Source organism: Ctenopharyngodon idella, chromosome 4, assembly GCF_019924925.1.
Source record: "Ctenopharyngodon idella isolate HZGC_01 chromosome 4, HZGC01, whole genome shotgun sequence".
NCBI classification, from domain to species: domain Eukaryota; kingdom Metazoa; phylum Chordata; class Actinopteri; order Cypriniformes; family Xenocyprididae; genus Ctenopharyngodon; species Ctenopharyngodon idella.
In genome coordinates, this window is record NC_067223.1 from 619064 (window position 1) to 631683 (window position 12620).

Genomic DNA, 12620 nt, shown 5'->3' on the forward strand with positions numbered 1-12620 from the left:
TATGAGGCTCTGTACTTTATTTTACATTATTTATCTCTCTAGAGACATTCTCTTATCTCTAACTCATGAAGAGAAGCATCCCTTGAAATCACACAATCATATTAAACAACAAAAGAAAGGAAATAAGTAAAATAAAATATAAAAACATAAAATGATGAATAATAATAAAATGACAAATAAATGAGAAATCATATGACAACTGCATATATGACTAATGATTATAAAATTAAATCATATAAGGAGTAAATAAGACAACACAGATGCTCTCTTAAAGTAACACACACAGGTTGCTATTGAAAATCTTTAGATCCTTCAAAGTTAAAAGTGGCAACAAATGTAATTGCTGAAATAATAACTGATTTCAAGCAGTTTCCTTAAACATTCTGCCTATCTGGCATTGGTTGGAAAACAAGTTGCCCTGCCCCGAATTATGTCATTGGCCATTGTTGCCCAGCTACTCAAACAAATAGCAATGCTTAAAACATTATGAGACTGGTAGATTTAAAATTTTAAAAGGCAAGTCAACCTATTGAAATTTAAATACACATAAGAAAGATAAAAAGCTGATTTATTTGTTTTAATAAAAATCAAAAATCCCTCCACACTTCTTCCACAGCTTTTATATTTAGGGCCTGAGCACTAACACATGGTGTGAGGACCCTATTATAATTGCTCAGTAAATTATTATTCTTCTCCTAAATGAATCACATTTTTGAGGGCCTAAACATGCTCGAAAACTCACCAAACTTTGCACACGTGTCAGAAGTGGTGAAAATTTACATCTGATATGGGTTTCAGAATTAGGTGTGGCAAAATGACACCCTTCGCGCTACGTTTTACATACAAGTATGAAATTCTGTAGACACATGTAACAGCCCAATACCTACAAAAAAGTCCTTGGGTGCAAAATCTGAAAACCCAACAGGAAGTGAGATATTTTGAATTTTCTCTGCAAAATTTTTGCATTTTTTGCCATTTCCACATGTTGTACTTTAACAAACTCCTCCTAGAGCTTTAATCAGATCAATATTTGGTCAGTCTAATCTAAAGGCTTTTGTGACGTTAAATTGCAAAGATCTTGAGTTTTCACTGAAGGGCGTGTCCATGGCGGCCTGACAAAATTTGATGTTTCGCCATGAAACAGGAAGTTGTTGTAACTCGGGCATATAATGTCCCATCTGCCTCAAACTTCACATGTTTTATTAGAGTGCTGGCCTGAAGACATCTACATGCCAATATTCAGTTAGTCATAGCGCCACCTGTGGGCAACAGGAAATGTCATGTTTTACACCGTGATTAACTCCACATTGAAATTTAACCAAAACAACAACTTATTTGGTCAGTCTAATCTTAAGGCTTTGCAAAGATTTTGAGCGTTCGTTAAACGGCGTGTCCATGGCAGCCTGACAAAGTCTGATGTTTCGCCATGAAACGGGAAGCTGTTGTAAGTCAGGCATCCAATGTCTAACCTGCCCCAAACTTCACATGTTTGATAAGAGTCCTGGCCTGAAGACATCTACATGCAAATATTCAGTTAGTCATAGCGCCACCTGCTGGCAACAGGAATTTACATGGTTTACACTGTAATTCACTCCCTGAAACATATTTAAATATGCCATGAAGTACCAAACATGCTAGAAACACATTAAATCATGTAACACTTGGCTAAGTGTTAATGTATGCGATTAACACCAACAGCGTATTGCCCACCGTGCTCTGTTTTCCTAAAGCGACCGGGTGGTGGCGGCACTGGTGTGAGGGCCCTTTCAACGCTACTTGCAGCTTTAATTAAATTTGTTTTTTTCACCATTAGTTCTTCCAACAAGTGTTCCCTCCAGGGATCTTTCAAAGTCGTGGAAGGTATATCAGATGCTCCATTAGAACCTCTGATGTCAAGGACCTTTGGATCTGAGAAATTTGCGTTCACCTCTGGGAAGTTAGGGCCCTCTCTATTAGTAGTGTAGCCACTTCTAAGGCACTATCTAAGGGTGCGTCTTTACATGCTGTTAGTGCTCTGGCAGGTCGGGCCTCCCCGCACAAATTTGTCAGGTTTTGTAGCTTGGATATGAATTCGACCCCAGGTTCTCAGGTTCTTCTGGGTTGATTCATTTATTTGCTCACAAAACTTATGCTAATCTTGTCCATTCAGTTTTGTTAGCCAGACATTTTGTAGTATGGCATAGCATCTGCTCATGATGCAGTGTTGGAAGGGAATGTCTCAGTTATGCATGTAACCCTGATTCCCTGAGTAGGGAACGAGATTCTGCATGTCTTCCTTCAGTGGAAAACTGTGGATGTGATGATGTAGCTGCCCTTTTATGGTGTTGGTGATGCAATGCATAAGGTCATCTGATCTCATCAACTGCCAACAGAATTGGATTTTAGTGCAAGTTAGTGTTTATAGAAAACTGTATAAAAAAAAAAATTGGATAGCTGATCTTTTATTTTAATTATATATCATATAATGGAATATAATTGTAATGTAAATGTAAAATGTTCATATCACATGTTATTGCATTTCCTTAGCTGAAGTTGGCAACCATAGACATTATAGTTAGTTGTCAATTAGTAAGTCATGAAATGACCAAAGAGTACCAACAAATTGTGTTAGGACATTGTGTATAGGACACCAAAATGTTCAGACAGGGCTCTGGGTTTGCCAGTAGCTGAAAAAACATTGTCCATTGTTGCTGAAGGTTTGCTGCTGGTTCACCAGTGAAGCGTTGCAAACCTATGGCAATTATTTGTAAGAAAGTGATTTCTTTCCCATTATTTAGTACATATTAACTGCAAGTTTACTATTTTGTAAGGCAGATAAGGCACATGTGAACTGGCAACAGAACATGCATACTGCACCAAGAATAAGCAGATTTGTGTTGGTTGGTGTCATTAATGCTGGCTCATCTCGTTTTACGTCATTATTACTTTTATATCTGTCTAAAGTACATTTTCTCTCTTTTTTTAAATTTATGGTGTTTTATATGTTTTTTTTCCATAAAAAAATATTCAATATTACACAAGAATAACTTCGAAAGTCATACTTCGGGTATGTTTACATGACAATGATGTACTAAAAATAAAAAAAAGTTTTTTCTTTTATGTACAGACAACCACTTTGTCAAAACAATCCCCCAAAAAACACTGCATTATGCATGCAGGCCAGTAGTTGGTGACGTCACTCTGTAAAGAAACAATACGCGCTGAATTGCCGATAGACTGAAAATGTAATATGCATGACATCACCGTTTTCACAAATTTACATTTTTCTAGTTTATATGGAGACAATAACAGTATCATTTTCAAAAACATCACTTTGAGCTTCATTGTCAAATGTTTGCATTTTCAGAGCCCCAGAATGCTGTTGTCGTGTAAATGAATGGCCAAAACACATAAAAAGTTTAACTTGGTTCACATTTTCTCTTGTATTATAGAAATTGGTATTTAAACATTACATTTGAGCCCATTTTTAATCCCAAACATGTATAAAAGCCACATTTAGTACATTGTTAGTGCTCAGTAGAAAGAATGTCTCAGAAGTACAAGAAGTTCAGTTTGGTGAAAAAGTGATTTGAATTTTTGCTCTTTCAAAAAGGCATCAACATATCAAAAACTTGTTTAAAAACCTGCTGCATGTAAATGTGATGGTTTTTGTTTGATCTACAATAAGCCCCTACAGTTAATCCCTTAGCATTCCTGTAAAATTTGCCTTTTGAAAGGTATCTGTACAGCGGGCGGAACAGTGGGACGCTAACAGGTTAAAGGAACACTCAGTGCAAGTTAAAGGTTAGTAAAACTGTTTAATGACTTGTAGGTGAATATAAAGACACTCAGAGATCCTGCTTTTGGGCATATTTCAACTGCATATTCAACTGCCTCCTCTCTAAGACACATCTGGGCATGTGAGTGTTTCAAAATTATGAATTAATAGTATTTTAATGTTTGTTTGCATTCGATTACAATGTATTTAGCCTTGGATCATCTCTGACATGATAGAAGTGGATAGAAACAATTTTTTTATTTAAAAGAAACTGTAACATTAGGATCGAACATAAGTTTGACATTAAGCAGTGGTTCTCAACTGTATTTTTTTTGTCCGTTTGTTAAGACATTTCAACATAGTATCAAAATTGTTGATTGTTCAAACGTAATAAAAAATGTCCTTAAATAAATCGTTGAAAAATTATATATAATGTTGAAATATTATAATGACCTGCATTGTCCCAGCAATATGCTAAATTATTAACAAATGGGCTGAAAGGGAAAATTGTTTAGTGTCAACATTTTATTACTAGAATTTATTTTATTTGTTTCATTAATGTTATTTATTATTATTATTATACTTATGGTTTTATATACTTATGATATTATACTTATGGTTTCCATTTTTTTTTTCACATAAGCACACAACTTCAACTTTGCAGTTTGTCTTATTTCATCAGTTTTTTATTTTTTTTTATTTTTTTAGTTTTTTGTTTACCTCTTCCATTAGCCTATAGTTCACCATGACAGTGGAGGGCAGCGCTGATGGGTTCTTTGTGCCCAGACCAATGGAGTATTCAGACAGTAATAAACAGAAAACGTCTCAGGCTAAATGCTGCTCCCCAAGTCTGAAGGCAAGAGACATTGTCTTTGACCATATGCAAATTTAATTGAGCAACAAGTGTTAAAAACAACAACAAAAAGGTAAAATCTTCTGACTTAATCTCTTTTCTTCCTTGGAAAGATCTTTATTGGCGTACTTGCCTTCTGTTATTTCTCCAAATCCCTGACGGGGGCTTACACCAAAAGCACCATCACTCAGATTGAGAGGCGGTTTGAGATCCCAAGTTCTACTGTTGGTATCATCGATGGCAGTTTTGAAATGGGTGAGTTGAGATGTGTAGAGCTGCAGTGAGAAATGAGGGCAGAGGTTCACCCATTAAATGAGTACTTATACCAGTGAGTCACACCACTGATGCTGTAATGTGACTGAATTACTGTTCATACTTTACAAATGGGACAGTTGATTGATGGTTGCTATGAACTTGTTAAATAAAGTCACATTTGCTTGCAGGTAATCTGTTGGTCATTACTGTGGTAAGCTACTTTGGCGCTAAGTTTCACAGGCCCAAGATCATTGGAGCAGGGGTCCTGCTGATGGGAATAGGGACACTGTTAATGGCTTTACCTCACTTCATTATGGGCCGGTGAGTAACATTCATGAGGCAATAACAAATGAGAGTGAACAACAGAAACAGAAAAAATATTTTCTTAGAATTTAAATCCTTAGAATTTTTCTCTTTGTATTCATGTTCATTTTCTTATGGTTTTGAAAAACTTTTATAACATTTTCAATAAAAGTTTAATTTTGTCCAAGAATCAAGTTAAAGGTATATTTTCCTTATGTAGACGAAATACTTCCAAGGCACTCATCTGGTAAAGTAAAAAGCCTTTAATGAACTGGACTTAAATCATTAAAACAAGTTAAAAGTAGATCTACACGTTTCGGCAACACAGCCTTCTTCAGGACGTCCTGAAGAAGGCTGTGTTGCCGATACGTGTAGATCTAGTGTTTACCTCCATTACATCCAGTGAGCACCAGTGGCTATATAAAGACACCATGTAGCACTCTCTGCTTCTGTTTCTTGCAAGAATATTTTCCTTATCTGATATTTGTTGATATAAAAGATGTGTTTTCAAGCCATTGTATCTATCAATTGAATTTTTAATGTAATATTGAATTAACCGATGGATGGCCATCACATAATACACATAATTATTCATACTAAAACATTTAATGAAGATCCACCTCATAAAGATCAGCATTCTTGAAGATCTGTATTTTAAATGGTTTTACTATTTATGTGTCTGTTTGTTTCTGACAGGTACAAGTATGAGACAGCTGCCACCCACACTAATGATGCTGATAACTTCACAGTGATATCTACATGCTCATCTGACACCCAGAATACTGTTCAACAGCTTGTTTCTGGTAATGCATGGTATATGTAGAAAAGCATGTGAATATTTTAATTGTAAAATGCAGCAAAATACCCAACAGAGCACTCTATATGGGTTGTATAGGGTGCCAAAAAGGGGAAGAGGAAAGCTCGCCCACATGGGTGATTGTGCTGTTGGGAAACATTATTCGTGGCATCGGGGAAGCCAGCATCGGCCCTTTGGGAATGTCATTCATAGATGATTATGCGCTCCCAGAAAACTCTGCTTTTTACATAGGTGAGAAAATTATTGTGTGTGTTTTTTAATCTCAAACAAATGTACCTGTGTCCTTCATGTGATTCAGTCCATTTTTTTCTTTCTGTAGGTTGCCTGCAAACACTTGGAGTGATCGGGCCAATTTTCGGTTACACGCTTGGATCTTTGTGTGCTAGTCTTTATGTGGACATTGGCTTGGTGAATCAAGGTGAGTTAAAATTGTTATACCTTAGAGATCAATACAAAATAAAAAAAAGTACCAATAAGAAGTGCATTTTTCCTTTGTTTTGACATGTAACATGGAAGTACTTCCTCTTTGAAGTACCTTGAGGTACCATGCAAATACTATGGTATATGAATATGGCAATGGACCAGGGTAGGGTCAGAGGGTCAGTAAGGTCTTGAGCTGGAAAACGAGTCTACCACAGAAGCGGTGACAGAGCAGAAGACCACCACAGCAGAGCTAGAACCATTGGGGCAGAACAGGTGAACATGATGGCAGAGCAGAAGACCAGGGGGAGCAGGTGGAGGCCTCAGGTGATCCGGCAGAATAGGAAGATTTGAGGAAGTCAAGTCAAGTCAAGTCACCTTTATTTATATAGCGCTTTTTACAATGCAGATTGTGTCAAAGCAGCTTTACAGTGATAAATGGTATATAATTTTGGCTGCACAGCACCTCTTAAACAAAATGCTGTCAATGTATGCAGATGCAAAGCACTGTTGAATATCAAATGTCAAATGTCAAGTGTCCCCAACTAAGCAAGCCAAAGGCGACAGCGGCAAGAAATCCAAACTCCAACAGGTGACATCAGGTGGCAAACAGGTGGCAAATAGGTGTTAGAATGGAGAAAAAAACCTTGGGAGAAACCAGGCTTAGTCGGGGGGCCAGTTCTCCTCTGGCAAACAGTGCTTTGTTACGATTCAGGTAGCTATCATAAGCCCAATAGGATCGCAACATTCAAAGTATTTATTCCAGTTCAATCCAGTTCAATCCATCGTATTCATCACGCCGGAATGGACGGTTTGTTGAGGAGCTGTGCCACTGGCTGTCGTGTCGATGAGGCCTTCACAATGGATGATCTAGTTGACTCAATCTCTGCTGACACTTCAGGGGTGCGTTGTGGTCGTGTCAACGCGTAGGTCCTCAATCTCACCTGGATCCGGTTGACTACGGTAAACCTCGGGATAAACAGAAAGACTAATATTAGCGTAGATGCCATTCTTCTTCTGATGTAATGAGTACATCTGGTGTTATAGGAAGTGTTCCCGGTTCCGGCTGACCTAATTTATGCAGCCTAATAATCATTTAACGGAAGCCAGCAGAGCAGGATGCTCAGGAAAGGCCAGTGGAGCAAGTGACCCAGGAGTGGAAGACCACAGAAGAGCCAACGGATTAGGAGACTTAAGAAGATTTGGTCATGTCAAAGATGAGGCAAAGCTGATGGAACAAGGAAACCCACCATATGGAGCCAGCAGTGTGGGTGGGGCCACAGGGATCTCCGATGCTGCAGCGGATGCCACTGCTTCAGGGGATGCTTTGGTAGCTCGGGGGAAAACAGGACTCCATGGATACTCAGGAGAAACAGAATTAGGGGAGCCCAACATATGAGGCCATGGTGAAGCTGGAGGAACTAGGAGTCTGGCAGAACCAATGGACAGAGGTAATAAGGTAAAACTGGAGGAAGAGTGACCAAGAGGGAGCCAGTGAAAGGAGGGACCCCTGAGGAGTTGATGGATGGAAATACCATGGAAGAGCTGGTGGAGTAGTGAAGGAGGATTTGGGTTGGTCTTTGTGGACAGAACAAAAGGTTCAATTGAGACTCCTGTTGAGACTCAGGGAAGACCTCGCTGGGCAGAATGGAAGGAAGGATGGTGGATCTCAATAACAGAGATGGCAGGAACAAAGATCTGGTTGCTCTCTGTGGTTGAGATGAATAAGGGCGTGTTATCAGCTTGTCCTCTGGGAGAATTTTAGATCCTGGGTTCATAATAGATCCTGATCCTGGGTTTAGTACCTGGATCTTCTTTCAGGTAGACAACACACACAGTTTGATGGTGAACCCAAGTGCAGGATCTTTTTTTAGGTTATGGACAGTGAACAGGTAAGTATGCTAACAGTAAAAGAACAGATGGGATTTCAGGACAGGCAATATGGGAACCACACAAATGGAGAACAGATGAAGATATTATTTCGATGAAGGAAAGCTGAGATGGACAGGAGGTAAGTAACTCTACTAACTAAGAGCAGAGAAGTCCATTTGTTCTTATCAGAGATCAGACATTGTGTGTCTGTGGTGAATATAAATGGCATCCTTGATAGCAGGTGTGATAGAATACAGTACATAGAGTGGGCAAATAGTAAAATGAGGTGGTGAGGCTGGTGGAGGTGTAACACACAAGCACGCACACGCACACACACGTGTGCGTGTGCGTATATAATTTTTTTCCCCCTTTCTTCTCATTATCAGAGACCATCACCATCACCCCTCAGGACTCTCGCTGGGTTGGGGCCTGGTGGTTGGGTTATGTGGTTTCTGGGCTATTGACTCTCCTTGCTGCTTTGCCTCTCTGGTTCCTGCCAAGAGCTCTACCTGAAAACCACCAAACCTCTGAGCAAGACCACCACTCAAACCAACACAAACACACACCCAGCATTACAGAGATAGCTAAAGGTATGGTAACCTTAAACCGATCACAATGGTTAGATACATACAATTTAGGTCTATTTAAATCTAATTAGTCACTGAATAATTACTTGTATAGACAAAAATCGAATGAACCACTTTGATACCGTATGATGTTTGTTTGAGTGTCTGTGTGTGTTATTATGGAGATTCAGTCTCTTTTAATTGGCCAAGAGATTCTCCAGAAATATCAACTAATACAGGTTTGGAAAAATGAATGCGCAGAAAATTAATGGAGGTTATTATTATCAATTATAAAGTGTTATTTTGGCCATGTAAAAAATTGTAAAATAAAAGAGATTGTTCTAAAATTTTGCTTATTTTTGCTTTTCTAGATTTTGGGCCATCTCTGAAGCGTCTGCTCACCAACAAGATCTATCTCCTGTACCTGGTTTCCAATGTAGTAGCATTCAACGCCTTTGCCATATTCATAACATATACGCCAAAGTATTTGGAACAGCAGTTTGGACAAAGTGCAACCAAGACCAACTTTCTCATAGGTGACAACTGCAATGATTACTGTCATGTTTTTTTTGTTTTGTTTTTTTTGGCTGTTTAAAATGGCTGTGCTTATATATTTCTGTAGGACTGACGTCTATTCCACCAGTGGCTCTGGGTATGTTCCTGAGTGGGTGGATAATGAAGAGGTTTAAACTGGATCTGCTAGGATCTGCAAGAATGTCATTTTTCACTGCTATTTCTGCACTGTTTCTTACCATCCCTTACTTTGCACTTAGCTGTGAAAATATAGATGTCGCTGGGGTCACAGTGCCCTATCAAGGGTACTTTCATCTCCACCTCTTTATACATACTCTTTGTATAAATCTTATTGTATCATGGAAACTATACATTATCCATCAATTCAACCTATCCATTTAACAAACAGCTTGTCCTATATAGGGTCATAGAAATATGTAATATAATATAATCTATTGTTTATGCGACAGATCTGTAGAAGTTCAGAATATAAACAGTGATTTACTCACTTCTTGCAATGCCGGATGTGGGTGTTCTGACTTCCAATGGGATCCAGTGTGTGGACAGAATGGAGTGACCTACATCTCTCCTTGTCACGCAGGCTGCAATTCCACTCGTGGCACAGGATGGAATATGGTGAACAACTACCTTTAACTCCTGACCTCAATTAATTATTACATGTTTTTGAGTTTCTTTTGTGTGTGTGTGTGTGTGTGTGTGTGTGTGTGTGTTTGTTAGACATTCCACGACTGTACATGTGTCCAGAGCTGGGGAATGAGCGCTGGGAACTCCTCTGCAGTGCTTGGACAGTGTTCACGAGAGAGCAGCTGTACTACAATGTTCTATATCTATCTGGCACTGCAGTCTCTCGCCTTCTTTGTGTACTGTATGGGCACTGTTCCCTTCTTCATCATCTCATTGAGGTTCTGTTTAATTTCTTTACAACATATCTTGCAGTGATTAATCACAACTATTCCACAGTGGTATATATACACATAAGAAATTTGTATGAAATATTTAATATGAGAATATGTTCTTGCAGGATTGTGGAACCTGAGCTGAAGTCTCTCTCAGTGGGCATGCTACTGTTAGTTTTAAGAGTTTTGGGTAAGTTCACAGTTGGAGTTGCTATAGTGTTTTTTTTTTTTTTTTTTTTTTAGGAGTGCCCCAAAAATGTAAAATAATTCACAGATGATATTCACATTAAGGTCTGACACAGCATTTTTTACTTTTTTTTTATTTCACTTCTTTAAAGGTGGTATTCCTGCTCCCATTTACTTTGGTGTTCTTATTGACTCTACCTGTGTGAAATGGGGTTACAAGAAATGTGGTGGAAGAGGTGCTTGCAGAATCTATGACACTGAGACTTTTAGGTGAGCAAATCTGGCAGCACTATTCTATGTATTCCCAATTAATGCATACTAAAATGTAATGTGATCCCCATCAGGTTCCTGTTTCTGGGACTGGTTAGCTGTCTGCAGGTATTAAGCTATACCCTGTTATGGGTGGCCATCACACAGATTACCAGGAAAGTACAGAATGGTAAACAGGTGTCCAAGGACATAGAACTGCAGGAGCCTATGCTGTATGATCCAGAAAAGCAGAAGATTCTAAAATAATGTTCTGCATTGTTTTATTTTCTATTTGTTTATGTGTGTTTTGTATTGTTTTATTTTATTTTGTTCCTGGTTCATTTTCAAAATATAGTAACATTTTATTTTATTTCATTTCTGCGGCCAGATGCCTGAAAATCTTTTGTCCCATTCTGGTGTACCACTTTTATGACAGTCGCAGTTATTTATTTTATTTTGAATAATAGGAGCACTATTTAATGTGCCCCTATTATGGATTTTATGTAGTCTGTAACATAGCTCTAAGTGAATGAAAACATCCTGCGTCCTGCAGTTTTAAATCTGAAAGTGCACCGTATATTAAGTTATTGTCTCTCAAAAGTAAGAGTCGACTCTGAGTCAATTAAATGAGTCGTTTGTAAAACGAATCCCAAGCTGTTTCGTTGTGACATCACAAAGAAACATTAGCATATTGGCCGCCCACTTATTGCACGTGCAGGCACTAGGGAAAACTTCCAACCCGAAACTTGTGCTGTATTCCCGTCATTTTACTGACGACTGTTTCTTCAACCTAAATGCGTTCAACGAGGGATTCGCAGACCGGTTGTTATTGAATGATGGCTCAGTACCCAGTTTATTTGGACCAGCTTCTTGACTGACTGTTTTGTAGGAAGGAATGTAATTATAATTCTCACAGAGAAAATAATTTAGATTAGTTAAGTTTTTAAGGAGTCAAGATATAAAACTGTCCCTAAACAAAAAGACTCACCTGTTCTGATGTGCAATCCAACTGAAACAGCACAAGTTTATGGCTGTTTCTCAATATGCGTTCTTCAGCGATCTTGCATCCTTGTGTTCTTGCTCTACGTCATCATCAGCCGTCGAAGTTCAGTTCCAATACTCAAGAACGCAAGAACAGAGGACACATGAAAGTACCCGGATGTGTTCTTGATATCGAGGATGCATCGAATGCAGACTTGAGAGAATCCAACCGTTAAAAATCGAAGAAGACGCTGTGGGCGGTCGACATATGGAAGCCTGCAAGCTTTAAAGTTTTCTTTCTCACTTATGAGATTCCCGCTACAAGCTCGCATATACGTGACGGCTTGTGAAAGTAAACATTTATCCATTTGTTTTGCTTACTTTTAATAAAATGATAACCTGAAGAAAGCCTGCAGTATTTTTATTGGAATATAAAAAAAGAATCTTAACATTGACAAAGCATGTAACACAAAGGCTACTCATTCTCATAAATATACGTGGTGAAATAAAAAGATATAAAATTATATGAAAACAGTGTCTATAATATTGTGAAAGAAATCTTTTAATAGGTTATGACATTTGTTTTTGATGTTATGTTGTATTTATTGTGCATTAGCCACTTATGCTGGGACGGTCAGTTGAGCAACAAGATCGCAGCACATCTCAATTCTCAAATGATGCTTTTTGTGTCCTCGCATCCTTCCGAGTTTGTTCTTTCAAGGTCGCCTGGCAAGACCGGACTCCACGAGAACGCAAGTCCGTTCTCTGCGTTCTTGGAATTGAGAAACAGCCTATATGTCCTCTACGAAAAAACAAATATGCGACAAATATGTGATTAGCAAGGACTAAAATCCAGTGCACTGTAAACCCTAATGCTCAACATACTTGTTTTGATAACATACTTGTTTTACATAATTGTTTTGAGTAGGAC

At 38.4% G+C, this 12620-nt stretch overlaps 1 protein-coding gene across 3 annotated transcripts; it reads left to right on the top strand.

The window, feature by feature from the left end:
* The first annotated feature begins 1146 nt into the window (after positions 1 to 1146).
* On the top strand, positions 1147 to 12088 carry slco1f3 (solute carrier organic anion transporter family, member 1F3). 3 transcript variants are annotated; one of them, XM_051892323.1, is made up of 14 exons: positions 1148 to 4613; positions 4724 to 4865; positions 5054 to 5186; positions 5865 to 5971; positions 6064 to 6216; positions 6305 to 6403; positions 8664 to 8867; positions 9215 to 9379; positions 9466 to 9661; positions 9827 to 9992; positions 10095 to 10279; positions 10399 to 10463; positions 10612 to 10729; positions 10804 to 12088. In XM_051892323.1, the coding sequence occupies exons 1-14, from the start codon at positions 4503 to 4505 to the stop codon at positions 10973 to 10975; spliced, it is 2016 nt and encodes a 671-aa protein (XP_051748283.1). In that variant the 5' UTR covers positions 1148 to 4502; the 3' UTR covers positions 10976 to 12088. The 3 variants fall into 3 exon arrangements, with proteins under 3 accessions (XP_051748282.1, XP_051748283.1, XP_051748281.1); XM_051892321.1 differs by having other exon boundaries at positions 1149 to 3899; positions 4466 to 4865; XM_051892322.1 differs by lacking the exons at positions 10095 to 10279; positions 10399 to 10463; positions 10612 to 10729; positions 10804 to 12088 and having other exon boundaries at positions 1147 to 4865; positions 9466 to 9495; positions 9617 to 9661; positions 9827 to 9899.
* The last annotated feature ends 532 nt before the right edge of the window (positions 12089 to 12620 follow it).

Coding starts and splice junctions, on each gene's coding strand:
- slco1f3 (XM_051892323.1), top strand. CDS start 4,503: ATGACAGTGGAGGGCAGCGCTGATGGGTTCTTTGTGCCCAGACCAATG. Junction 6,217..6,304: donor AAACTCTGCTTTTTACATAG/GTGAGAAAATTA, acceptor TTCTTTCTGTAG/GTTGCCTGCAAACACTTGGA. Junction 10,464..10,611: donor GTTAGTTTTAAGAGTTTTGG/GTAAGTTCACAG, acceptor ACTTCTTTAAAG/GTGGTATTCCTGCTCCCATT.